This window comes from Thalia democratica, chromosome 4 (assembly GCF_965202585.1).
Source record: "Thalia democratica chromosome 4, ktThaDemo2.hap1.1, whole genome shotgun sequence".
Classification (NCBI taxonomy): Eukaryota; Metazoa; Chordata; class Thaliacea; order Salpida; family Salpidae; genus Thalia; species Thalia democratica.
In genome coordinates this window covers 45,895,119-45,920,811 of record NC_139168.1, presented here as the reverse complement: position 1 = coordinate 45,920,811, position 25,693 = coordinate 45,895,119, and the positions used below count along the sequence as shown (strand labels likewise).

Sequence of the window (25,693 nt, the reverse complement as noted above, 5' to 3'; positions counted from 1 at the left end):
TACCTAATTATAATAAAAAAAGACTCAATGAATTTGCCATATCAAAAATTTAAAATAGAATTCATCTAAGCAAATAGTAGTTTCAAGTTTGTTAATAAAAATATTAAATTATATTAATAAAAGGAATTAATAAAGCTTTCAATTTTATATTTCATCTTATCAATAATTATAAAATTAGTAGTAAATATTTTACCCTTATTTATGTAAAAAATATTTAAAAACAACTATTCTACAATAAACTATAAATAATTAAACTTAACCATGAAATTCACCTCTTTTATAATTTATTTAAAAAATTTAAACAATTTTGAAAAAATTGTAATGAGGTAAATTATAAACATAAATTTATTACCCAAAACACTAAACCTAGTGTTTAATTAGAATGAAATTATTTATTTACTTAAACAAAAAACAATTCAATTCTAAAGTATGCTAGATAAACTCTTGTGTATTATCATTGTTTTACTAAAAAATGCTACAGATTATCATACTGCCTACAAAAACTGTCTGTTCAAGTAGGGTAGTTTAACAAAATTTTAATAGAAACATTTTGCAGTTTTATAAAGGATATTCATTTAATTTTACAAGATGAAGGCATTGATAATTAAGTAATTTTGTAAAATTCTTGGAAATTTTTTCAATTTTAATCACACTTTAAAGAATTTTAATTAATTCTTTACCATTCAAAGACTTGTTTTTGAATATAAGGAATTCAGTAAATTTAAACTGACAAAATCTGGTATTTTTTAATATTTAGTTAAACTTCCTGACTGTTAAAAAAAACCTTACTATTCTTGTTATTTGTCTTTTTTTTCTGCTTTTCCTGACCTTGTTTCAATTCTGCTTAATTTACAAAACTAGTTGTAAAAACCTTGAGTTGTACACTAAAACTTTCAGGTATAATTTTTTTTTTAGATAAATTACCTAATTATAATAAAAAAAGACTCAATAAATTTGCCACATTAAAAATTAAAAATTTTAAATAGATTTCTACTTAGCAAATAGTAGTTTCAAGTTTGTAAACAAAAATAATAAATTATATTCAAATTACTTTTAAGTGAAATCTATGTCTTAATAAAATAGTTTATAATGAATCTTAAAAAATTATAATAATCAAACTTTATTTTCAAGTTTAAAAATTCAAATAATTTGATAAAAGTAGGATATAAGAAAAAAAATTTGTCTATTTCATCTAATTTTTGGAAAAAAAATCAAATAATAAATTAACTTAACATCAATTAGTTCCAAAGCTACAATGTTTTTAGTTTATTAACCATTTAAATAAGTGGAAGATACTTTTCTTTAATTTTTCTAACCAAACATTACCTACAACTATAAGGTTAAAAGGTAGTTATGATTAAATTAACAATAAATTGACTAAAATTAACCTTATGAAAATAAAAAACATAAACTTACATTTAAGGCATTCATATTTATAAAAACAATATGGTTTTAAATATGTTGGTGTAATTGAATATATGAAAATTTTATGTTCTCAACTTGTAAAATACAGCTTTTTCTTTCATAAGAAATTTTAATTCCATTGCCGGGGATTTTATTTTTTTATTCTACTGCGGGGATTTTGTGCTCTGCGATTTAACATCTCTGGTGGAATTAACTGATACTAAGTAAAATCTCAGTATTTAGTAGCAAACATTTACTTGAACCAGAAAAACTTAAAGGATCTTCAACATGTTAGTTAATAATTTTTGTTATTGTTTCTGATAAAATTTCATACAAGTTATTTTTTTGCTATAAAACAATAGAACTTACAATGTTATAAATGTATAGTTTCTAGTAAAATTAAGGTTGCCATACACTTAGGATAACTCATGACAGTTTAAAATTAAAAAACCCATAATGACTAAGGATTACTCATGCTAGTTTGAAACAAATAAAAATCAGAGATTACTCTGGCCAGCTTGGTTATTTTAAATTAAAAACAGAACTATTAAAAAAATATGTTTTAAATTCTAAACTTTGTTTTTTTAAATCTTGAACAAAAGTTAGTTGCTTTAGTTAAATTTAGATTTGTTGTAACCCATTCTAAATAAAAAAATGATTTTTAAATGCATTAACTTAAAAAGTTTATAATTTAAATAATTACTATTTTGAGATTTTTATGAAGAATATGAAAAATAAAACCTGAATTACTAAGGACATCTTAAGTTCGTTTAGTGTAATTTTTTTACTCAAAAAAGGTAACCCTGTAATATTTTTCTCATTACAATAAGATGCTAGATAAAAAAAGTCCAATTACTAAAAATGGAAAATACAAATGATATATTTTTTTAAAATAAATTATTATAATACTATAGTGTAAAATAAATAGTAAATTAATCCTTAATTTCAATAATAGTCATAAATAAAAGTTAAAATCTTATACTTCAAGTTATAATTAATGTGTTAAAGTTATTTTTTTATATTATATAAATTATAATAACACTACCTTGTAAATACTTACAAATATATATTTTCAAGTTTTAAAAAACTTTACATTCATTGGAATGTTTTACGTTAGCTCATTTTTTTAACAAAATATTATAAATAGTTATTTCAATTTTAAGTTTATAAGTAATGATAAAAGTTTTTAAAATAAGCTAGAAATAATGTAATTATAAATTGTCACAACCTTAGGCTAGTTTGAACTTAAATTATTAGTATTTGAAAAGTTCAGGTAGGCAAATTTTTTTTGAACATTCAAACTAGTTTTGTATTTTTTATAAATTTTAAGGTAGATTATATAGCTTTGAAATCTGGTTTTCTTAAAAAACTAGTGTTTTTTTCAGGATTGTCGCAAAACCTCAAATCTTTGTAAAAATCCTGTAATTTCATAGTTTAGGCTACAAAACCAGAAAAAATCCTATAAATTAAAGAATCAAAAAAATTAACATTTATTTTATTTTTAAATGTATGACTTTGTTTTTTTTCTATAGATATAAAATTAATAACTAATTCATTATGAAATTTAGGTGATTGGTTTTATTCTGATTCTAATGAGTAACAAAAAAAAAAGGAAAAATAGCTTAAAATTAAAAAAACAAGGTTTTGTTCATGGTATTTTTAATTTTATTTGTAAGGACTACAATTTTTGAAACATTTTTAATATGATTTTGGTAGAGTTGGTTAGAGATAAGAATATAATTAAAAGAGGAAATTAAAATTTGTAAAAAAATTGATGACTCAGCAAATTCGTGAATCAGACTGAACTTTAAGTTTACTTTTCTGATAAAATTACTTTAAACATATTTATGTGATTTTTGCAACCCAATGTTTATCTAATTTTTTTATTTACTAAAAAAGCTTGATTTATTAAAATATACGTTGCAATAGATTATAAATAAAAAGCGGAAAACAACTTCTCTACAACTTGAATTCAGTTAGTTAAAAGTAGTAAATATTTTATTTTTGAGCCCTTCTTATATCAAATAATTTATATATTTTTTAATATAACATTCGTTTTCGTTTTGCTCTATCTTCACATTTTTAATGTCCTTTATTAATGGTAATATTACTTTACTTAGACTTAAAAATATCATTCTTTTAAAACATCAGAATTAACAAGTTATTGCTTGCTAATATTAGAAAAATATAAAAAAGTTATATTATTATTTTTTATTATTTTTTAAACAAAAAATAAGAAATATAATAGAATACTAAAAAGCGGCTAAATGCAATTTTTTACTTATGAAAAAAGGTATAAACTATGAAAAAAAAAGTTTAACATCTAATTTTTACTAATTGATCATAAAACAAAGCTTTTTTAATGATTACAATAAATGACTTGTTTAATTAAAAATACACACTGTTAGATATTGATAGTAAATATTTTTAAGTGTTTTTAAGGTATCAATAGATCATAACTTTTTTGTCTTTATCCATTATGTACTATATTTAATAAAGTGTTTTAGTGTTAAATTTAAATGATTTAGTTGAACATTTAAAAAAATCATCCTTGGTGTTTTATTTCCCATTAAATTTGTTAGACAATCTCATCATTTGACCATTTTGGTACTTTTCAAAGCATTTAAGCTTTAGTAGAGTATTCTTTTGCAAGGTAAGTGGAATAGAATGATACTTAGTAAAATCTCAGTTTTTAGCAGCAAACATTAACTGGAATTAAATGTAAATCTAACATGTTAGTTAATAATCTTTTTATTGTTTTTGATAAAATTTCATGTAAGTTATTTTTTTGCTGTAAAACAGCTAAACTAGTTTAAAATGCAATAAGTAAAAAAATACAATGTAAGAAGTGTCTAGTTTCTAATATCATTAAGGTTGCCACATACTCAGGATAACCCATGACAGTTTAAATTTTAAAAAACTGAGAATGACTAAGGATAACTCATGCTAGTTAAAACTAGATAAAAGTCAGAGATTACTCGGGCCAGCTTGGTTAATTTAAATTAAAAACAGAACATTAAAAAAATGTTTTAAAATTCCAACCTTGTTTTTTCTAAATATTAAACAAAAGTTAGTTGCTTCAGTTAGATTTAGAATTTTTGTAACTAATTCTAAGTAAAAAAAGATTTAGAAAAGCTTTAAACTTAAAAAAATTTATAACTTAAACAGTTATTATTTTGATATTTTTTAAAGATTATAAAAATAAAACACTGAATTACTTAGAACATCTTAAGGTTGTTCAGGTAATTTTTTTTTCACCCAAAAAATGGCAACGGTGTAATATTTATCTTAATACAATAGTATGCTACATAGGAAAAAACAAATAACTAAAAAAAAAACATACAAATGTTAAACATTTTCCAAATATGTTATTTTGGTATCATATATTGAAAATAAATAGTAAAATAGTACTTAATTTCAATAATAGTCATTAATAAAAGTTAAGTTCTAGTACTTTAAGTTATAACTAATGGGTTTTGTGAATTTTTGTTTTTATTTAAATTATAATAACACTACCTTGTAAATACTTTCAAATATACATTTTTAAGTTTCAAAAAACTTCACATTTATTGTATTTGTTAATGTTTTACTTCAGCTCATTTTTTAAACTAAATATTATAAATAATTATTCCATTTTTAAAATTTTATCATATTGTATATTCTAATTTGGAAATTTAATAATAAAAATTGGGAAAAAAGGCTAAAAATAAACCAATTATGAGTTTTCACAACCTTAGGCGCAGTCATGTTATAATCAAGATGCCAGTTAATTACAGCTGTTAATATCAGCTGTTTACTATAGCAACTAAAATGCTAAAGTAACAATTTGTAGCTAACTTTTTCACATTTTTTACCTTATATTAAAATTTCTTTAGTTATTTTTTTTTTTACTTTTGTTTTAATAAAATTAGTAAAACGTTAACTTTTAAAATTTTTAATTTACATTGTACTCTATTATTATAACATTTTGTTTGTAAAATTAAAACAGTATATCATATTAATTTTGTACATAAGCTCTTTCTTTTATAACAAAAATAAAGTTCTTTAGCTTAATGCTTTAAAAAAAAAAACTTATAAAGTACAAAAAAAAAATTCTGTGATTTTAAATTTTAATTAACATTTTTGTTTATTGACTATAATTTTTTGTATCATGTGTTTAAAAAAAATACATAATTTCTTCAAGGTACCACAAATTTAAATGTTTCAACATCTTAATATATTTATAAAAGATTTTAAATTTTAAAAATTTTCAGGAAAAGTTCTTTGAAATATTAATGTTATGGTTATACTTAATAAAAAAAACAAATTAATATCAAAATGTTAAAAAATATATTCATCCTCCTATGATCTTAAAAATCAATTTTTTTTTTCTTTTATTTCTCATTAACAACAATTTTTAATGGGCCATAATAATTTTGGTTAAATTCAATCTATAAAAATAGAACAATTAAACCAACGCCAGGCTTTAAAAACAAGTTTATTGTTAATGAAAAATTGTTTTTAGATTTATAAATGTAGTTAAAATTTAATAATATATATTATTTTTATAAATAAAATTTTCAATATAATGGTGAAACTATTTTTCATCCTTGTTATTAGTGCAACATAAACCTTGGCAAATTATTAATTTTTAATTTAAATTAATTTATTTTTAAACTACATTTTAAAATCTAGAACAGTTCTATTTATTAGAGAAAAGATTAAACATTGCATGTAACATATTGAGGTGAATATTTTACCCTTATTTATGTAAAAATATTAAAAAACAGCTATTCTACAATATACTATAAATAATTAAACTTAACTATGAAATTCACCTCTTTTATAATTTTTTTTTAAATATAAACAATTTTGAAAAAATTATAAACAGGTAAATTATACACATAAACTTATTACCCAAAACACTAAACCTAGTGTTAAACTAAAATGAAATAATTCATTCACCTAAAAAAAACAATTAAATTTTAAAATATGCTAGATAAACTTATGTGTATTATCATTGTTTTACTAAGAAATGCTACAGATTATCAAACTGCATACAAAAACTGCTTGTTCAAGTAGGGTAGTTTTAGAATATTTTAATAGAAACATTTAGCAGTTTTATAAAGGATATTCATTTAATTTTACAAGATGAAGGCATTGATAATTAAGTAATTTTGGAAAATTCTTGGAAATTTTTTCAATTTTAATCACACTTTAAAGAATTTTAATTAATTCTTTACCATTCAAAGACTTGTTTTTAAATATAAGGAATTTAGTAAATTTAAACTGACAAAATCTGGTATTTTTTTTAATTTAGTCAAATTTCCTGACTGTTTTCAAAAAAAGATTTACTTTACTATTCCTGTTACTTGTTTTTATTTTTGCTTTTCCTGAGTTTTCTGACTTTTCCTGACCTTGTTGCAAGTCTGCTTAATTTACAAAACTAGTTGTAAAAACCTTGAGTTGTATACTAAAACTTTCAAATATATTTTTTTTTTTTAATAAATTACCTAATTATAATAAAAAAAGACTCAATGAATTTGCCATATCAAAAATTTAAAATAGAATTCGTCTAAGCAAATAGTAGTTTCAAGTTTGTTAATAAAAATATTAAATTATATTAATAAAAGGAATTAATAAAGCTTTCAATTTTATATTTCATCTTATCAATAATTATAAAATTAGTAGTAAATATTTTACCCTTATTTATGTAAAAAATATTTAAAAACAACTATTCTACAATAAACTATAAATAATTAAACTTAACCATGAAATTCACCTCTTTTATAATTTATTTAAAAAATTTAAACAATTTTGAAAAAATTGTAATGAGGTAAATTATAAACATAAACTTATTACCCAAAACACTAAACCTAGTGTTTAATTAGAATGAAATTATTTATTTACTTAAACAAAAAACAATTCAATTCTAAAGTATGCTAGATAAACTCTTGTGTATTATCATTGTTTTACTAAAAAATGCTACAGATTATCATACTGCCTACAAAATCTGTCTGTTCAAGTAGGGTAGTTTAACAAAATTTTAATAGAAACATTTTGCAGTTTTATAAAGGATATTCATTTAATTTTACAAGATGAAGGCATTGATAATTAAGTAATTTTGTAAAATTCTTGGAAATTTTTTCAATTTTAATCACACTTTAAAGAATTTTAATTAATTCTTTACCATTCAAAGACTTGTTTTTGAATATAAGGAATTCAGTAAATTTAAACTGACAAAATCTGGTATTTTTTAATATTTAGTTAAACTTCCTGACTGTTAAAAAAAAAACCTTACTATTCTTGTTATTTGTCTTTTTTTTCTGCTTTTCCTGAGTTTTCTGACTTTTCCTGACCTTGTTTCAACTCTGCTTAATTTACAAAACTAGTTGTAAAAACCTTGAGTTGTACACTAAAACTTTCAGGTATAATTTTTTTTTAGATAAATTACCTAACTATAATAAAAAAGACTCTATAAATTTGCCACATTAAAAATTAAAAATTTTAAATAGATTTCTACTTAGCAAATAGTAGTTTCAAGTTTGTAAACAAAAATAATAAATTATATTCAAATTACTTTTCAGTGAAATCTATGTCTTAATAAAATAATTTATAATGAATCTTAAAAAATTATAATAATCAAACTTTATTTTCAAGTTTAAAAATTCAAATAATTTGATAAAAGTAGGATATAAGAAAAAAATATTTGTCTATTTCATCTAATTTTTGGAAAAAAAAATCAAATAATAAATTAACTTAACATCAATTAGTTCCAAAGCTACAATGTTTTTAGTTTATTAACCATTTAAATAAGTGGAAGATACTTTTCTTTAATTTTTCTAACCAAACATTACCTACAACTATAAGGTTAAAAGGTAGTTATGATTAAATTAACAATAAAGTGACTAAAATTAACCTTATGAAAATAAAAAACATAAACTTACATTTTTGGGATTCATATTTATAAAAACAATATGGTTTTAAATATGTTGGTGTAATTGAATATATGAAACTTTTATGTTCTCAACTTGTAAAATACAGCTTTTTCTTTCATAAGAAATTTTAATTCTATTTCCGGGGATTTTATTTTTTTATTCTACTGCGGGGATTTTGTGCTCTGCGATTTAACATCTCTGGTCCCGTTACAACAATGTCTTTTTAAATTAATAACTACTAAATAATAAAATTATGTACAGTAAAAACTACTAAATGTTATATAAAAACATCTTAATTTAAAAGTTATTTAAAAATTATTACAAGTAAAATATATAATCTTTTCTTAATATTTTAACAAAGTCAAAATTAGGTTTGATTCTTCTTTACAAAATATTTTCTAAAGTACTCGTGTTATCTACTTACTAAATAAAATAATTTCAATTTAAATGTGGGAGTTAAATTGGTATAGAGTTTCTTAAGTCAATCTAAAGTCAATAGGCGTAAGTGTAATAATTTAGAAAAACTGTATTACTTACAAAACATAATAATTTGCAAACACTATTTAAGCAGATACCTAAGTCATTTTCGATATTTTTCTAAATAGCTTTTGTTAAAAAAATTGTGAAATGTATATGTAAATGACCAGATAGCATAAGAAATGGTTTTTAATGAAAAATGACCGGCTTCTATTTTAGTTTTTTTATTGTTTTACAGAATGTTTCAAAATGTCCTTTATTTTCATTTATTTTTTCATTTATTTTTAATAAATTTTCTTTCTTTTTAAGTGTTTGCCAATCAGAATACTACAATATTAAACAATTTAACAAAAAGATAATATAAGATCATTTTAATTAGTTAAAAGTTAATTTCAGTATTCAATGTAAAACTTAAGTTGAGTGTTCACATTGTTTTTGAGACTAATACGTTTTAACCATTTCTAATAAACTAAAATTAGAGGGTTTTAAATACTAAAAAAGGGGAAAAATTAGTATTCAATTATTAGCTTGCTTTAAATTTTTTTAACAACAGAGATTTGTTAGAACAAATAGCAGCCTTTGAAAAACGAGAGTTAAGTTTGAGTGGATCTAACGATACGAACAAACTCAAGCCAATTGATCAACTCTCAGGTTAATAAACTTCATATTTTAACTGAATTTAAAAAGCCACGCTTTTAAAATGAATTAAATATAACTAATTACACAAATATATTTTGTTAAAAAAGTATAAAAATTCAGTAAAATGTCTTTATGGCTAATGTGTAAAAAGTTTAATATTATTATTAAAAATATAACATTGTTAAATACTACACTAAGGTTCGCTTTTAATAGTTTGTTGAACACACAATAAAAAATCAATGCAAAATTTTTATCAAATGAACAGAAGTATAAAAAGAACTTTCGTTGTTACACAAACATTTTATATTTTAATTTTTGAAGCCTTATGAAAAAAATACTTCTTTATACTGTAAACTTTTTTTTGTACATAAACAAAAACAACATATATTGAAAAAAAGATAACTATATATAGTGTTTGTCACAGATTATCTTAACATGAGGAAATAAATTATAAAAAAAAAATTGTTGAAAAAAGTCAGAAGTATTAACTTTTTATTAGTTCAAAAATAAAATAGAATTGTAAATGTTAAAGTCTGTGTGCTTCCAAAAAAGTTCTTTTTACTTATTTTAAGCTATTAAATTGTATATATATATATACCTAATATTTCAACTATATCGAGATAAATCATATAAACCAGCACAAGAAAAAACACTTAAACTGTATAAAACATTAATTTCTTTACTAGAAAAAAAAAGCGAATATATTATTAACTTTATTCTTTAACATCATTTTTTTTGTAAAGAGTAATTATAAAACTAAGTAAGTCTAGTTTAAAATATTGGCATAGTAGAAACACTACTTATTTTACTATCAGTCTAATTAAAATAGTAATTGCAAAAGTCTGGAGTGAACCAATGTCATTTGAAAACAGTCAACATACCCAGTAAACTTTAAGTTTTTTTATAGTGGTCCTTTTTTATTTTGCCAAGTATCTAACCTTTTATCAGTCTAATTCAATGTTTTGTTTTTTAATAAGTATTTTAAAAATAACTATGATATAATTAAGAAGATCAAATAAGCTTAACATTTATAATAATGAATTTGTGTTTTAATACTTTCAATAAATAGCTAGTATATTTTTCATTAGTTTTTTGTTTAGTTTTTACATTGGTTATTTTACTTATATTTTTATTAATTAATTAAAACAAAATATTAATTAGCTAGTAATTTAGTTTTATTTATTAAGGCGGAGCTCAATTACTGAATAATGAAATAGACAGGCTTAAAGCTGAAAATCGAAATCTTTTATCAGTTGTTCAAAAGAAATCCGACCAGTTATTAACATTTGAAAAGTCCAACACTGAAATAAAGTATCAGCTTGATTCTTTACAGAAGGTTTTTTTTTCAATTTTCGGTTTACACTCTCAAATTTATCAATAATTTTTTCTAATAAATATTTCTTTTCGGTATTAACTTAAATTAAAAAATTTAGAGAATAATTCATTTTGCTGTTTACTTTATTTTTTGTGAACTTAAAATTTTTCAATCTATGCTTTTCAAAAGTTCATGTGGATAACTGAACAGATTTGTGTAAGACAGTAAACTTAATAAAGTTGTAAGATTATGCGTCATAATAAGTAAATAAAATTATACGAACTATGCGATGCTATTATAAAGTTGTTTAACAAAATTTAAAGTATAAATCTTAAGTACTAAACATTTAAAGCATTAATAGAAATTTTAATAAGAGGAAACAGACTTATTTAAACTTACTTTAATATAAAATCAAACAACGAAAACAAAACTTAGTAGCGAATTTACAGTAATTTTAACTAATTAGAATTAAAAAAATAATAATTGCATAAATTTGGCTTATTAGTTTTCATAAATAAAAATTTTTAAATACTTGAATGATACATATTACGTCCTTTACAAACAATGGAAAACATATTATCATTATAGTTTTTTGAGCATTCTAAGTTAATTAATAAATGTTCAACTATTGCCGATTGACTTTTTATTGGCTTGTTTGTCCCACAGGTTTTCATCCAGTTTCTTAAGGCGTCTGTAACATGTTGGTTTCTTCTTATGTAGAACCGTTGCGAAGTTCTCCCAATATAATCACTATCACAAAGGCATTTGTAATTAAAGATTATGTTGCATTTTTCTGGATCAGGAGTGAGATCTTTAACAATCCCGTTAAGGGGTTTTCTGGTGGAATGAGTTATTCTTAAATTTACAGCCCCAAAAGTGTTGTCTACCGTTTCTCTAAAAGCAACCGTAGACAATACTTTTGGGGCTGTAAATTTAAGAATAACTCATTCCACCAGAAAACCCCTTAACGGGATTGTTAAAGATCTCACTCCTGATCCATTAAAATATTTAAAATATTTTTCAATAAGACTAACTTGCAATATAGTTTGAAATGTACTGACCTAATGAATAAAAAAGTCTGGTACATACTCACTCATAAAACACAGCCCTGAATTTTACGGTTTTAAAAAATAGTTTTAAAACACACAAGTTTGTTGCAACCTAGGAAGTGTAGTTTAAGGGCATAGGAGGAGGTCACACATTTTTTTTACTAAAAATAACATTGGATCTTATATGAGAGCTTAAAGTACAAACTACAAGCCAGTCTTTATAGAATTAAAAAAATATTATCAAACTTTTGAGATATTGTAGTTTTTATAAAAAGTTTCCGATACAAATGTATGGATGGCAAGTTTTTCAGGGTCAATTTTCTTGGAAATTTAAAAATGCACTAAAAACCTATCTTCTCCTTCATTTTTTGAGATAGAGACCTCAAACTTTCAGGAAACGTTCCTTTTATAGTTTAAAAGACTTTGAATGTTGGAATTTTTAAAATATTTAAAAATAAAAATTTTAGATAAAAAAAGCAAAAAAAATAGGTGGTTTTTTTTAATAAGAATTTTATTTTTTGAAATTTAAAAAGCTCCTGCATTTAATCTTTTTAAAATTTGATAATACACTTTCTGTGAAAATTTGAAGAAGACCCCTTAAAAAATGAAGGAGGAGATAGATTTTTAGTGAAATGGTCTTTTTTCACGTATTTAGTTTGAGCCTTCCATTAGGAACCTATTTAGGTCACCGACTTTGACTGCTCATATCTCAAAAAATACTTTGAACTTTTCAAGCGGTTAAAAAGGTCTATTAGCTTAGATAAAACTCTATAAAATAAGATCAACTTGTAAAAATCAAGGTGGACCCCCCTATGCCTTTAATAATTTATGACGTTATATAACTACTTGTTCTTAACTTATTACTGTAAAAATAATGTAGATATATAAAATTTATGATCATCAAATAAGGCTGTTTGAAACAAGTTTTTAAAAGCTTGTTTTAGTTTGAATATTGACAACTTCTGTTTCAATTAAGAAAAATTTTTGATAATTGTTTAGCAAGTTCCGGGTCTGAAGTTATTATATCTAGCATTGATATTATATGAATATTCTTTTTAACTTTTTTTATGAAAATTTAAGACAAACTACCTTTTTTAAGATAATATTTATAAAAGAAATATTTGACTTTACTTGTACTTTATTACAGTTATACATTTAATTGTGTGCAGATATAAGGTTTAGACTAGGGGTGTGCAACATGCAGTCCACCGGCTTTATCAGACTTGGCAAGTAGAAATTTTCAAATATTTTCAAACTACTGTTACTTTTTTTTTTAGTTCACATTAGTGTTAATTAAAAGATCATCCAATATGTTTTTTATATTTTGTACAACTTTTAAAGATTGCGCGATCCGCAAAGACTTGTTTTTGATAATTTCTGACAGCAATTTTTTTTTACAAAATTTATTTGCAGACCATAAAAGTTTCCCAGATCTCTATGTGGCCAAAAAATTAATTGAAATAGTTGTAATAGTTAATTGTTATTGATGTTGATAACACATATACACTTAATTCAAAACTTTATTTTCAATTCTCTAATATTTAAAATGTACTATTAAAATAAAGCTCATCAAAAAAAATTTTTCAAGGTTGTTTTATAAATAATAACTATTGGTTATATTTATTTAGAACTGCAACTTTAAGTATATTATAAATACTATAATTTGGTTTTATTATTTCTATCAAGATAATAAGCTTTTTTTTTAGTTGTAAAACTTCAATTTGTTTTGAACAAAAGTTATCTTTATCCAATTAACTTGCTCTAAATGTATAGTATTTGTCTTGTACATAAATGTCTGAATAACTTATAGAAGATTTAAAGAACTGTTTTATTCTTTTTTAGCTACTTTTTATTTTGTAAGACAACAATATATAAATTAAAACATTAAAAAAGCAAAAAAGAAAGTTAAATCATATCAGCTTTTTTAAGTTTTCCAATATGTAAAGGTTTTTTTCCCATCTTAAGTTATTTGATTTGTTTTATATTAAAAATGAAGTTTTAAAGACTATACTAAATAAAAAAATTATAAAAATACTCGAATCTTTGCAAACTTATTTTTTTTCTTTTATCCATTTACTTATTTTTACAGAAAAATAATTAGTATAGCAATAATAAGTTTTATTAATGTTTGTGATTTATTTAAAGAATGTTCAAAAAGCCAAAATAGCTAGATAAATTTTTTAAATATTAAAGCATGATCTGTTTTAGTAAATAAAAATATTTATTATAAACTTAATGGTTTTTATTGTTTTTTTTGCATTTATAGTGCTAAGCTGTTAGTATTTTACTTTACCAAATAGTCTAATTTAGAAAAAAAAACTTCAGTACAACTATTGCAACCACATGCAATTTTCATTAAATATGTTTTAAAAAAATTTAAATTGTTATTATGTTCATGTTAATATGTTTTTTTCTTGTTAAATTTGTACAAGCAGCTAATTTATGTAGACAATTAAATGTTTACAAACCGAAAGTTAAAACTGTGAAAAAAAAAACGAATTGTGAAATTTGTACTTATTACTGTTACTATACTGTTTTTGTTATTTCCCTTAGTATAAGTAGTATGCTTTAATCCATTTAAAAGTATTTTATTCCCTTTTTATTTTACAGTCTATTGCATCAGAAAGTAATAACAATGATCTAAAAGATCAATTGGAAAAAGCTACGTCGGAGCTAAAAAAATTGAAAAGCAACCCAGCACAATCCATTGATGCAAATGAAGACTTGATGGAAAACTTAACTTCTACTAAACATGAGTTGTTAAAAACTCGTGTAAGTTTTTTTTTTCAATATTTTAATTTATATCCAAAGGTTTGATAATTAGTTTTTTATTAAACTATATACTCTATAGTATCAAGGCAAACAAAAACTTGTTATAATCTAATAAAAAATCAGTTTAGCAAAAAGGCCCATTTTTATTTTCAAAAATATGTATTACATAAAAGTTATTGAAAATAGTGAAGATTAGAGATGATAAAATTTTTATGTAGCACAGTGAGCCCGCAGCTAAATTAAAAAATGTTCCTAGAAAGTTAGTGGCGCTGGGCGGTTTAAAGGCTTATTATTGTCATTTGTTAAGCACTAGACGCACCATAAGACCATCAACAACAACCCAAACGACATTCTGCAACCTTTTTCTTCATCATTAGGACTCGTCAGGCAGACACCGTCACGATGAGCTCCAGTTTGACCAAGCAGGTATGAGTACATTAGTACTTGAAACCACCATTTGTGATACAATCAAAGAATTGACGCAATTAAAACGTTCACAAGTAAATGTCTATGACATGCCATTTTTAATGTGAAATTATAGTTTATCCTTGTTTTTTTTCAACTGTTAAACACCTGCCTGATGAGTCTTAATGAGGACGAAATGAGGTCGCAGAATGTTATGTGAATAGTTGTTGATGGTCGTACGGTGCAGTCTAGCGCTTATTGTTTGATGTGAAATCATCTGAGCTGTGCTGACGATAGCCTAAATACAGTTAAAGTTTAAAATTTTAGTAATATAAGTTTTTTTTTTGCTAAATTTGTAAGGAAAAGTATTTCTTGTGCCTTTTTGATCTTTAACCTGGTGAAAAAACTTAAATAAATTGATACAAGCGAACACGTGGATAAAGATGTATTGAAATGACATAAATAATCTATCACTTTGAATCCAGGCAAAAGTGCTTACTCTACCATTTTAACATTTAACACCTAAACTAGCTACTTTTCTTCTTTTTTTAAGTTCGTTTTGTATTAATTTTACTAAATTTTTCAAAAAAAAAAACACTGCTGTGTTAGGATTAATTATGCTATTTACACCATGTTTTTGTTTATTAGATTCATTCGTTTTATATGACATAATGATTTTTTTCTTCTTTCAAAAATGTTTTTACCCTACCCATTTTCGACATTTATAACATACTTTACTCGAGTCTACACCAGTTCTACACGATTCTATTTGAATAAGAATTGAAAAAGTTTGTTTTTTAATAAACGAAAGATCTCTTCGAAGTGTTTGTATAAGACTGAGACTGATTTTTTTGATGGTTCTAACCATTTTTCATTTTTGTTTATCTGAAGTTCAATCCTGTCCGCCCTTTAAAATCAAAAGAGGCAGACTACCTTCATCCCATTTTAATTGTCTACTCGAGTGTGTACCTCTTGAAGTACGTGTTTAATCCCTATTGTTAATAAAAATATTACATTTTTTAGATTATAATGCTACAAACAAAAAATGGTCTACGATTGTTTCTAATTTATGTTGATATAAATATTATATCTTAGATATAAAAAATTAAAACATTACTTTATATTTTAGATATAAATGATTTTATTTTAAGCCTAAGAAATCCTACGAAATTTAGTGTGCTAATTTGGCTTACCTTGTATTTTAGTGTTTTATTTACTGACAGTACTATTATTAGTTTATTTTTTAGTAAATGAGTTGATCACGTTTTTATAAAAACTAACTTTTATAGAAAACTAGCAATGTAAAATTTAAACTGATTAGTAGTTAAATATATAATTTTAAAAAATATCTTAAATAAAACCATGCATTTTAAAAAATAATTTAGTGGCTTTTAGTTTTTCATTTATTTATAAATTTTAACTATCCCAAAACTGAGGTAGGTTTACAAAAAAAGTTCTACTCTATCGTAAATCCGTAAGTCTTTTTTTGAATCATGATTGTGATTTCAGTTACAAAGCTTTGACTTAACATACTAAAAAAATATAAACAGAAAGAACTGGAAACAACATCTGAGGAACTAAATCTGAAGTTCCAGCAAACAGCAGCTTATAAAAATTTAAAAGAAATGTTACTTAAAAAAAACGAGCAAATAAAAAAACTCAGAAAGTCGTTGCATGAGTAAGAACTTATTTTTAAGTAAAAACTTTTTTTACGATAAAATAGTTTTAAATGATTATCTTTCATTGAATACTTCAGTATTTTTCTTGTTGAAATACATAGTTACTGAGGTATCGCGTACACAACAAAAATAGAAAAATATGTATACATCTTGTTTTGCTCTAGAAACACTTTCTATATCTTAAAATTTATTTTTTGACTGCGACTATTAGTAAAATTACTATCCTAGCTTTAGTTCAATATATTTTAGTAAAAAAGTTAACTTTAAGCAAAGTTCTTCCTAAAATAAGAAAGTTTATTGAAATGAAAATTAATAAATCCATTTTCAATGAAAAAAAACTTTTTGGGATAAATTGCACCAGTTATCAACGCAAGTAAGTTTTTCTGACCAAATTTTATAATTATACAACCTTTTTGGTTACAAAAAACAACATTTGCTCTTGTTTGTAACCCTAGAAAACGTACTATAAGATACTTTTAATAGGCAGTTGTTAAATGTGCACGAAGGGACATTTTTGCACTAATTTATTAATTTTATTTTTACTATTACTGATACGCCTAACCTCAGATTAGTTTTTTTTTTGTTAATTTATTTTCAAGAGTGATAAATAACTTTTTTCACAACTTGATCATAAAATGCTGAGTTTTAACTAAGCTACAAGTTGCTTTTTACAGGTTTTTAAAATTCAAAATAATTTTTAAGATTTAGCCGGTTAAAGTTAAAGATATAAAGTCAAACAATAAGTTCATTATGCTATAAAAGGCGCAAACTAAAACGGCGAATAACTTGAAATCACTAAAAATCTATCTTCTCTTACGTTTTATGAGATATTTGCCCCAGAATTTCAGGATCTTTTTTTTGCAATATTTGAAAAATTCTGTAATCTCAAAATAAAAATATATTAATTTTTAAGATAAATAAATAAAAATGTTTTGTTTATATTTTTTCATAAATATTTACTTTTAATTTTGTGACTACAAAATTTTTAAATGTTGCAAGAAACATTTCCTGGAAGTTTGAGGTAATTATCTCAAAAAACGTAGGAGGAGATAGATTTTTGGAGAAAATTTTATTTTTCGCCTTTTTAGTTTTTGCCTCCCATAAGCAATCTATATATTTTTTATTCTTTCAAGACTTTTAATGCAAACACAGTTCCGGTCAAAGACCTCGTCAGTGCTTATAAAAAGTTCTGAAAGAATTAAACAATATATCATTTCTCCTCTAGAAGTTGAGATCTTTTTATTTGTTTTCAAAAAATCTAAACATATTATAAACAATCTATTGTAGTCTTCGACTGACTATATCTCAAAAACTATTTTGAAATTTATAAAATCTGTAAAAAGCAACTTGTTGCTTAGTAAAAACTCAACGAAATAAGATCAAATTGTAAAAAGGTGAACCCCTATGCCCATAACTGTTATTCCTAACCATTACCCTAGGTCGATAATTTTGTTCTTGTTTTTATTCTAGTTTTATTTACAAATATTTTTTTGTTTTTTTTCTTCTTATTGTTATTTTACTGTCACTGGTACCCTATACACTTGGTATACTTTTTACTCTAGTACAAAAATGACTCTTGGTGCATATTGACCTATCCCCACTTTTTATACAACAACAAAACTTCAATAATTAACTCTTTAGATATAACCAATTAAAAAAAAACCTAATATATCCCTATGGAATCATATTTTTTTAGGGCCAATTTTCTCGTAATATTAAAAAATTTACTAGAAATCTAACAACTTCTTCATTTTTAAAGTAACTTACTTCATATTTTAAATAAATTTTCTTTTCAATATTACAAAAAACTTGTTAAAAAACATTAAAAAATATGACCAATCTTAAAAAAAACCATATTTTTGTTTATACTTCAGAAGTTAATTTTCTTAGTAAAATCTGTTTCCTATACGTTGCTAAAAATTTATCAAACATAATTCTAAATAAGTTTTAAAACAGTTGCTCAAAAACTGATGGAGATAGACTTTTAATGAAATTTTTTATTATTGCCTTTTCAGTTTGCGTATTCAATAAAAAACCTGTTTTTTGATCTAATTATTATCACTTACAATTTAAAAATTTCTCTGAATTGAAACGAAAGGTAATTCAAAACTGGTTGCTAATTTTTCGTTTAAAAAATAGGACTAAATATTAATAGTGTTAACCCCTTAACAAAGCCTTTAATATTTTATTAATGTGGTAAGTTATTTCGATTAAAAATTTTCCACGTAAATGTAAATATTGTCAAAAATTTGGAGGTTATGTCAAAGAGTTAGTTGACTAATTTTAGAATTTATTTATCTTCTTGTTGGCTACTGTAAGGGAAAACGCGGGTTAGCGTAAATAATTATTCTTTGCTTTTGAAATTTTTGTTCGTGTTGTGGTATTTTAGATTGAATTTAAAGGGTATATTTGATTTTCTTGTACTGAACAATTAAATAATTCTTTGTTTCTCGATTATTTGTTTTATCTTTCATTAATTGTTGTAAGATTCATCTCAGCTGGCTTAATAAGTTGCTTACATAAGGAATATTTGAATTTGGTCTTCTAAATTGGATGTATAATTTATTGTAAGATTTCATTCTATACTTCGAAAATCAGTCTGTAAGGATTTCACTATTGTTTTGAAACCTCATTTATAAAAAAAAATCACAATGCTTTTGATTTAATTTCCGCGCTTCTTAGTGATTTTGTTCGTATTTAATTTCATAAGTAATTTAACAATTTAATATTCAAACTAAAGGTTAATAGATTACTAATCAATCTATCCTAACAGGTATGAATCGAATAAATGAAATTCATCTGACTCAAAACTTGGCTAGACTTTATTTACCGACAACTTTATTTATGTTGTAAAAAATATATTTATTGTTGCATGATATTTTAATTAAAAAAATTAAAATTACAACTAAGCAGTTTTAATTTACTAATTACTAAAAATATTTTATACAATTAACAGCTATTTGCTAAATGTAAATTTTTGTTGAATTTTCTTCAATAGTAACCAATAAAAATGTAAAATAAGATAAATTGATAGACTTAAGATATGTTTCTATAATTTTTCACAAACAATTTTTTGTCGCATTACTCAATAAAATTTATTTGCTATCGTTCAAAATCAACTTTTTACTCAAAAAAGTGCTATAGTGTACACTGTTATATTTATCGTATTTACATACTGTGTTTATTATTAAACTTTTCACACAATGCTATAGGCTTTGCTGTTTTTTAACTTTTATAATTATTAACTTATAAAATTGAGGTAAAAAAATATAATTTATTAAAAATATTTTTCTTAACTGCTAGTTAAATAAGCAGTAAATAGTAATTATAAGAAGTCTGACAAATGAATTTTTTTAATAAAATATTAAGCTACAAAGTGAAACCTTTTGTACAGTTCAATAACTAATTACATTTGTGAACTTAAGAAATTAAACTTCTAAAAGACGCTTTAAAAATGTAGTTCTTCGGGTCTAATAAATCGTTGATCTGTCTGTAGTGAAACTTTATTGACATCACGTGACATGCACTTTCTCATATCATACGCGTCCTCATCATCGCCATCTAGTGTTGAAGATGTGTAGTAACCGAGCACCGTTCTGCAGTCATAAATTAAATAATCACATGAGTTTAAATAATTATTATTTAGCAAAGAAAACAAAATGCTGTTTCAGTTCCAAGGTTATTATATATACATGTTATGAAACAGAACATATATGTTTAAAGTGTTGCCAAAGGTTAAAAAAAATTCTGATTTTTGTACTAGTACAAGTTTTTTTCATCCCTGCTTAATACAAATTTAAGGTAAAAAACTGTCATAAATAGTATAAAAATATTGAAAACATACTGTAATACTACTTTAAATGCTGCTCTTAAATCAACAAAAATCTTAATAATACAAGATAAGTATTGTATATGATAGATTTTCGTACTTAATATAATTTTCGTTACTTATATATAAAAATTGTGAAAGTTCCATGTTTTTTAGTAATTTTTGTTCGGAACTTGAGGTTTGTTTATTTCTCAAATTCCATAAATTATTGTAAAATTTTAGGCTTATTGGCAACCCTGTTTTTAGTATATTAGACATAGGTTTACTTGTTATAAATCACACATGCAGTTCCAAATAATTTACTTATAAAATTACACCAACGACTAATAAATGAATTTAAACTTATTATGTGCAAATTATTTGCCAGTTATTTTTTTTTACAACAGGGTTGCCACTCTTTAAGCCAAAAAATCTTCCCTGAGTGACCAAAAATTTCCCTGAGTAACCTTAAATTTCCCTGAGTTTCCCTGAGTATTTTTCAAATGTTAAATAAATTTTTTTCTCTTCTAACACAAATTATTAATACCTCATTCTCATTTTTCTACTTTAATAATAGGTTTTTAACAATTTTTTTAGGTTTAACTCTTGAATTTCGGTCAATAGGGCTTTTTTTAAATTATCTGCAGTACGGTGACCTAAAAATGCTGAAGTAAAATATTGACAGTGTACTTTTTTTTTTCTTCATGCATCTCACCACCAAATGTAGTTTAGTTTTTTGCAAGACTTTATTGAAACACTCATCAAATGAAATGGAATAAAAAGACGAGCACAAAACTGTTTTTTTTAAGACATTTTTAAAAAAAGGGGCTATACCAAAGTTTATTATATATTAATATTAGTTCTATTCATGCAGAACTTTTTTGCAATTTCACTATCAGGAAACATGGTAGTGAATAAAGTGTTATTATTATCGCAAGAGTTTCCTGACCAGTTTTCTTTAGTACACTTGAGAGCCCAATAAATTTCAGCAGCTGTTGAAGAAGTTGCAGCTGATATACTAGTTGAACTATTAGCCCCACCAAAATAAGAAGTAATTGCATTATTTTTACTCTTAGAAGCTTTCAATTTAAGATGTTTTTTTGACATACTGTGCGATTATACCCATGTTGGATAAGGCCATTGGTGTATCATCACCACACCACTTACATTTAAACTTCTCTTTGTCTACATCCTCAAGTAACCAATCTTTGAAGTCTTCACGGTTAAGCCAACTTTTTTTAAACAAGGTTTTAAACTGTACTTTACTCATAATACTTAAAAAAGCTTTTAAATTAAATCTGCAAAAAAGTTGTAAAGTATATTAAAACATTCACACTGAAAAAATTAATTACCATTACTGCTACTACTTTTGAAATTATTATTTATAAACAAGAATTTAACCTCTATTTTTTTAACAAAAGTAATACAACACTAATCTGTATTCATTTTAATTTTTTTACTGAAAACAAGTAGTTGTAAACAAATAACTTTATTATTTAAAAAATAAGAACTAACAGTAGAACATAGTGTTTTTTAAACTACATAAGTAACTAAAAATAAAAAGTTTATTAGAACTTTTCAATGAATAGTTAACAACAACTTTCATTTCTCTAAACTGTTTGATTTTACTTAAGTAAATATAAATTTAAAAGTTAAAAAAAACTACAATGTTAATACTAAGAATATTGAAGAACTAGCCGCAAGGCTAAAAAAAATCTAAATAACCACTTAAATAATAAAAATTACTACTTTTGAACAAAATATTGAAACTGGATTAACTAAACCTCATTCTAGATCTAGAAAAAAATTTCCCTGAGATTTTCAAAAACTTCCCTGAAATTTAGAGAAAAAATCAAAACTTCCCTGAGTTTCCCTGAGTTAAAAGAAAAATGCCAAATTCCCTGAGTTTCCCTGAGATTTTCTACAGTTTGAAAATTCCCTGAGTTCCCTGAGTGTGTGGCAACCCTGTTACAAGTTTTATAAGTAAAAAAAAGTTAAAATCATATATATAATTTATTTACTTGACCAATTATTAAAAAAAACTGTCTTTCTTTTTTAAGTTTATCTCATGTAATTTATGATAAAAGTTTTGAGAAAAATGTTGTGCGTAATTAAAAAAAAATTACCTATAAATTTCATATCCAAGTTTTGTGTACATAGAAACAGCTACTTCGTTCGATTTTCTAACAAATAAATCAACAAAAAATCCCTTTTTGTTGTCTGTCACTTGTTCCAACCTGTTCATCAAAACTCCGCCGAGTTGCAATCTTCTGAAATTGGGTGCTACTGAAAGTGCGGTAACATGTCCATGCCAGTCAGCTCCTCTTCCTTCTATCTACATTTTCCAGAGTGGTTTACAACACATTCCAAAAATTATTACTTATTAGCAAAAATAACTAATAATTATTAACAAATAATAAGTATTAAGTGTTTGTAAGGGTGTTAACAGTTTAAATTATCTATTTTTACACCATTAATATATATTTTTATTTGAACATGTTCTTCTATTTGTCTAATTTAATATTTAGAGATATAAGTTTGTTAATTTAACAGTTTAGTTTTATGAATCAATATTTTAACTGAAAGTATACAATCGAATTCATGAGACTTAAAACAAACTGTTTTAAATGTTTATCCATAGTCTATAATTAATAAATATGGGTATAATTTTTTTTTAACCATTTTGCAGAAAAAAAATTCATTACTAAGTGGCCATACTGTAAGTAAATCTAGTTGTCAGTTTTTTTAAAATTTTAATCACGAAAAAAGATTATCTTAATTTGTTCTAGATTATCTGTTTTTACTCCATGATTTTAAAATCTTTTTTTTTTGTATAAAACTCAAATATAAAACTGGTTTCATTACTTAAAATTACTTGTAATATATTGTACTACTTTTTAATATACTCTTTAAATAAGATTATGTTTATTTATTGCAACTGTATCATTATTTTTATCTACTTTCAAGTCTGTTTTACTTTTTTATTTTAATCATTATTATATTTATTTAATCAATAAACAGTCTTATTACCTTCAGCAAATTTAATTTAACTTTGAAGCTTCTGTTTTTATTTGAAAAAATATTAATTATGTTTAACAAGTTACGATAAAAAATAGGCAACTTAATATGTTGGAATTATTTTTTAATATAAGATTAGAATTGGTTTTACACTCATGTACCACTATATGATATAACTGATCATAGCAGTTTTAAATCACAAAAACAGGTTGAAAAAGCTTTTGTTTTCAAGTGTTTAGCATAAAATATTAAAAATAAAGATGGGGATATTGTAAGTTGGAAAAGTATTTACTTCTATTTACAGATGTCTATAATTAACTAGATTGAAAAAATATATAAAACAAACAACAAAATTGTTAGCAGGGTTCCCACTTCCCTATAAATTTGCAATACCCCTATAAAGAAATGAAAAATATGATTAAATTCCCTAGAAATCTCTCTAAATTACGTTGTTTTGCTAAGTGATTGAAATTTAAAAGCCTAGACATCTACACCAAGTGGTGAAAAACTCGTAAATTTTTCTAATAATTATATTTTTAAAATTAAAACCTCTGCAATCTCAATACAAAACTGTGGCTAATGGTGCCACCTAAGGGATAAAAATTTTCTGTGTTTATATTAAATACAAGTTATATAAAGTTTGCTTATTTAACTAAAACTAGAGCTCAAAAATCCTTGAACTTTCATAAATTTCTTATTAAGACTGAGCTTATAAAAGGTTAATGACATACTTTACTTTATTTACCTTACAAATATGTTTTTAACGTTTAAAATTCATTGGTTTTTTTTGGTAATTTACGTATAAAATTGCTATATTTTACGGATTTCCCTATAATTTTTTTTTCAAAATTTTAGTGGGAACCCTGTGTTAGGTGTTCAAATACTTTTTATAACTAAATTTTTAAAAGTTTAAAAGAATGCAATGACTTTTATTTAAATTTCCAGAAGGAGTTATATAATTTTTATAATCAATAATTAAATTCCATGAAAAATTCTAGAACCATGAACAAAAAAGTAAATACAGTACTGAAATTTTCAATTGTTAGTCTTAACTTCAAACAAAATATAAATAAAATATTTTAAACCTTTCCCATAATATATCCCATCAGATCACCAGCAGCATTTTCAGCTTTTACAAAATATTCAGGCCACTTTGCAAGATAGTGCATGTAAAACGAAACACCATATGTTTCAGTTAAAGGATCTAAATTGACATTGTTCATATGTAACATGTCTTTGCAACTAAAGTGGCGGAAGTAGGTCATTTTAAATCTTTTATTAAAATCTAAAATGCTATTAAAATAAATTTTTATAATAACCTTTTAAAATAAATTTAGTGTTAGTACAAACATAATTAAAAAGTAAAAGAGTTTCCTTAAATGCGTTTTTTTTTGTAGTCAATATTTATTTCTGTTCCTGTGCCTATTTGAATAAAATCTTTCATTTTCACCAGCAGTAGAACAAGTTATACTTTGTGAATCTAAGAATTCCATAACAATTTTATCTGTCGCTTTAAAACCATATTGAGCTAATAAGGTGTGAAAACGAGTTATGTGTATTGGAGAATAAGTTATCAATGCTAACCTAATTTCTGGATGATAATTTATTACACTTAAAACCTTTTCTGCCACACTATCTAAAGAAGATAATCTTTCAAGGCCAACTTTGCTTCTACATATTTCTTTTTCATTTGGTCTGTCTGAAGTTACTTTTTTACCTCTTTTTTTTGGATCACTTAACTCCGTTTGATTTTTGTGTGTTTTTAAAACTTCTTTTTCCTTTGTGTTTTCTAAATTCTTAATAGGTTTTTTAGAAGTTTTTTGTTTTCCTATATATTTATGATATTTATTTATTTCACGTAGTTTCTTCTTAATTTTCTTTTTGCCTAAAGACGTTTTTAATCCAATACCACTTGCTTTACCGTTCAGCTGCAAAGTATTCATTAAACTGAAATTGTCAGCAGAGCTTGCTATTGAAACATCATAAAGTTCAGTTTTTGACACATCTTTGTTATAGAATTCATCATTTTTATTTTGAGAAATATCCAATGCATAATTTTCACTAATATTATCATTACTAAATAACTTCTTCTTAACAGGAGATATTTTGCTGCTTAATTTACTCTTGGAGGTTGTAACATAAGGTGTTGAGGATTTGATATCATCAAAAGATATCTCCATTAAATTTACATGGGAATTCATTTATTTAAC

At 23.7% G+C, this 25,693-nt stretch overlaps 2 protein-coding genes across 2 annotated transcripts in view; one reads left to right on the top strand and one right to left on the bottom strand.

Moving 5' to 3' along the window:
- LOC145834820 (leucine zipper transcription factor-like protein 1) overlaps nt 1-19,787 on the top strand; it is a 27,591-nt gene extending 7,804 nt beyond the window's left edge. The window contains exons 4-8 of the mRNA XM_082942331.1: nt 9,352-9,449; nt 10,625-10,773; nt 14,412-14,573; nt 16,529-16,656; nt 19,431-19,787. Coding sequence (XP_082798457.1) covers nt 9,352-9,449; nt 10,625-10,773; nt 14,412-14,573; nt 16,529-16,656; nt 19,431-19,449 — 556 coding nt within the window. The 3' untranslated portion in view covers nt 19,450-19,787. The remainder of the gene's footprint in view (nt 1-9,351; nt 9,450-10,624; nt 10,774-14,411; nt 14,574-16,528; nt 16,657-19,430) is intronic.
- On the bottom strand, nt 19,733-25,693 carry LOC145834821 (N-alpha-acetyltransferase 20-like). The gene is made up of 3 exons (XM_082942332.1): nt 24,569-25,693; nt 22,592-22,800; nt 19,733-20,253 (listed from the first exon to the last, which is right to left on the bottom strand). Exons 1-3 carry the CDS (start codon nt 24,746-24,748, stop codon nt 20,106-20,108), a joined length of 537 nt encoding a protein of 178 aa, XP_082798458.1. The 5' UTR covers nt 24,749-25,693; the 3' UTR covers nt 19,733-20,105.

What these genes read in the sequence shown, in the direction of transcription:
- LOC145834821 (XM_082942332.1), bottom strand. Translation starts at nt 24,748, where the DNA reads ATGACCTACTTCCGCCACTTTAGTTGCAAAGACATGTTACATATGAAC. An exon ending in TGGGATATATTATGGGAAAG is followed by an intron (nt 22,801 to 24,568) that starts GTTTAAAATATT and finishes TGGAAAATGTAG; the next exon opens with ATAGAAGGAAGAGGAGCTGA. An exon ending in CTTGGATATGAAATTTATAG is followed by an intron (nt 20,254 to 22,591) that starts GTAATTTTTTTT and finishes TTATGACTGCAG; the next exon opens with AACGGTGCTCGGTTACTACA.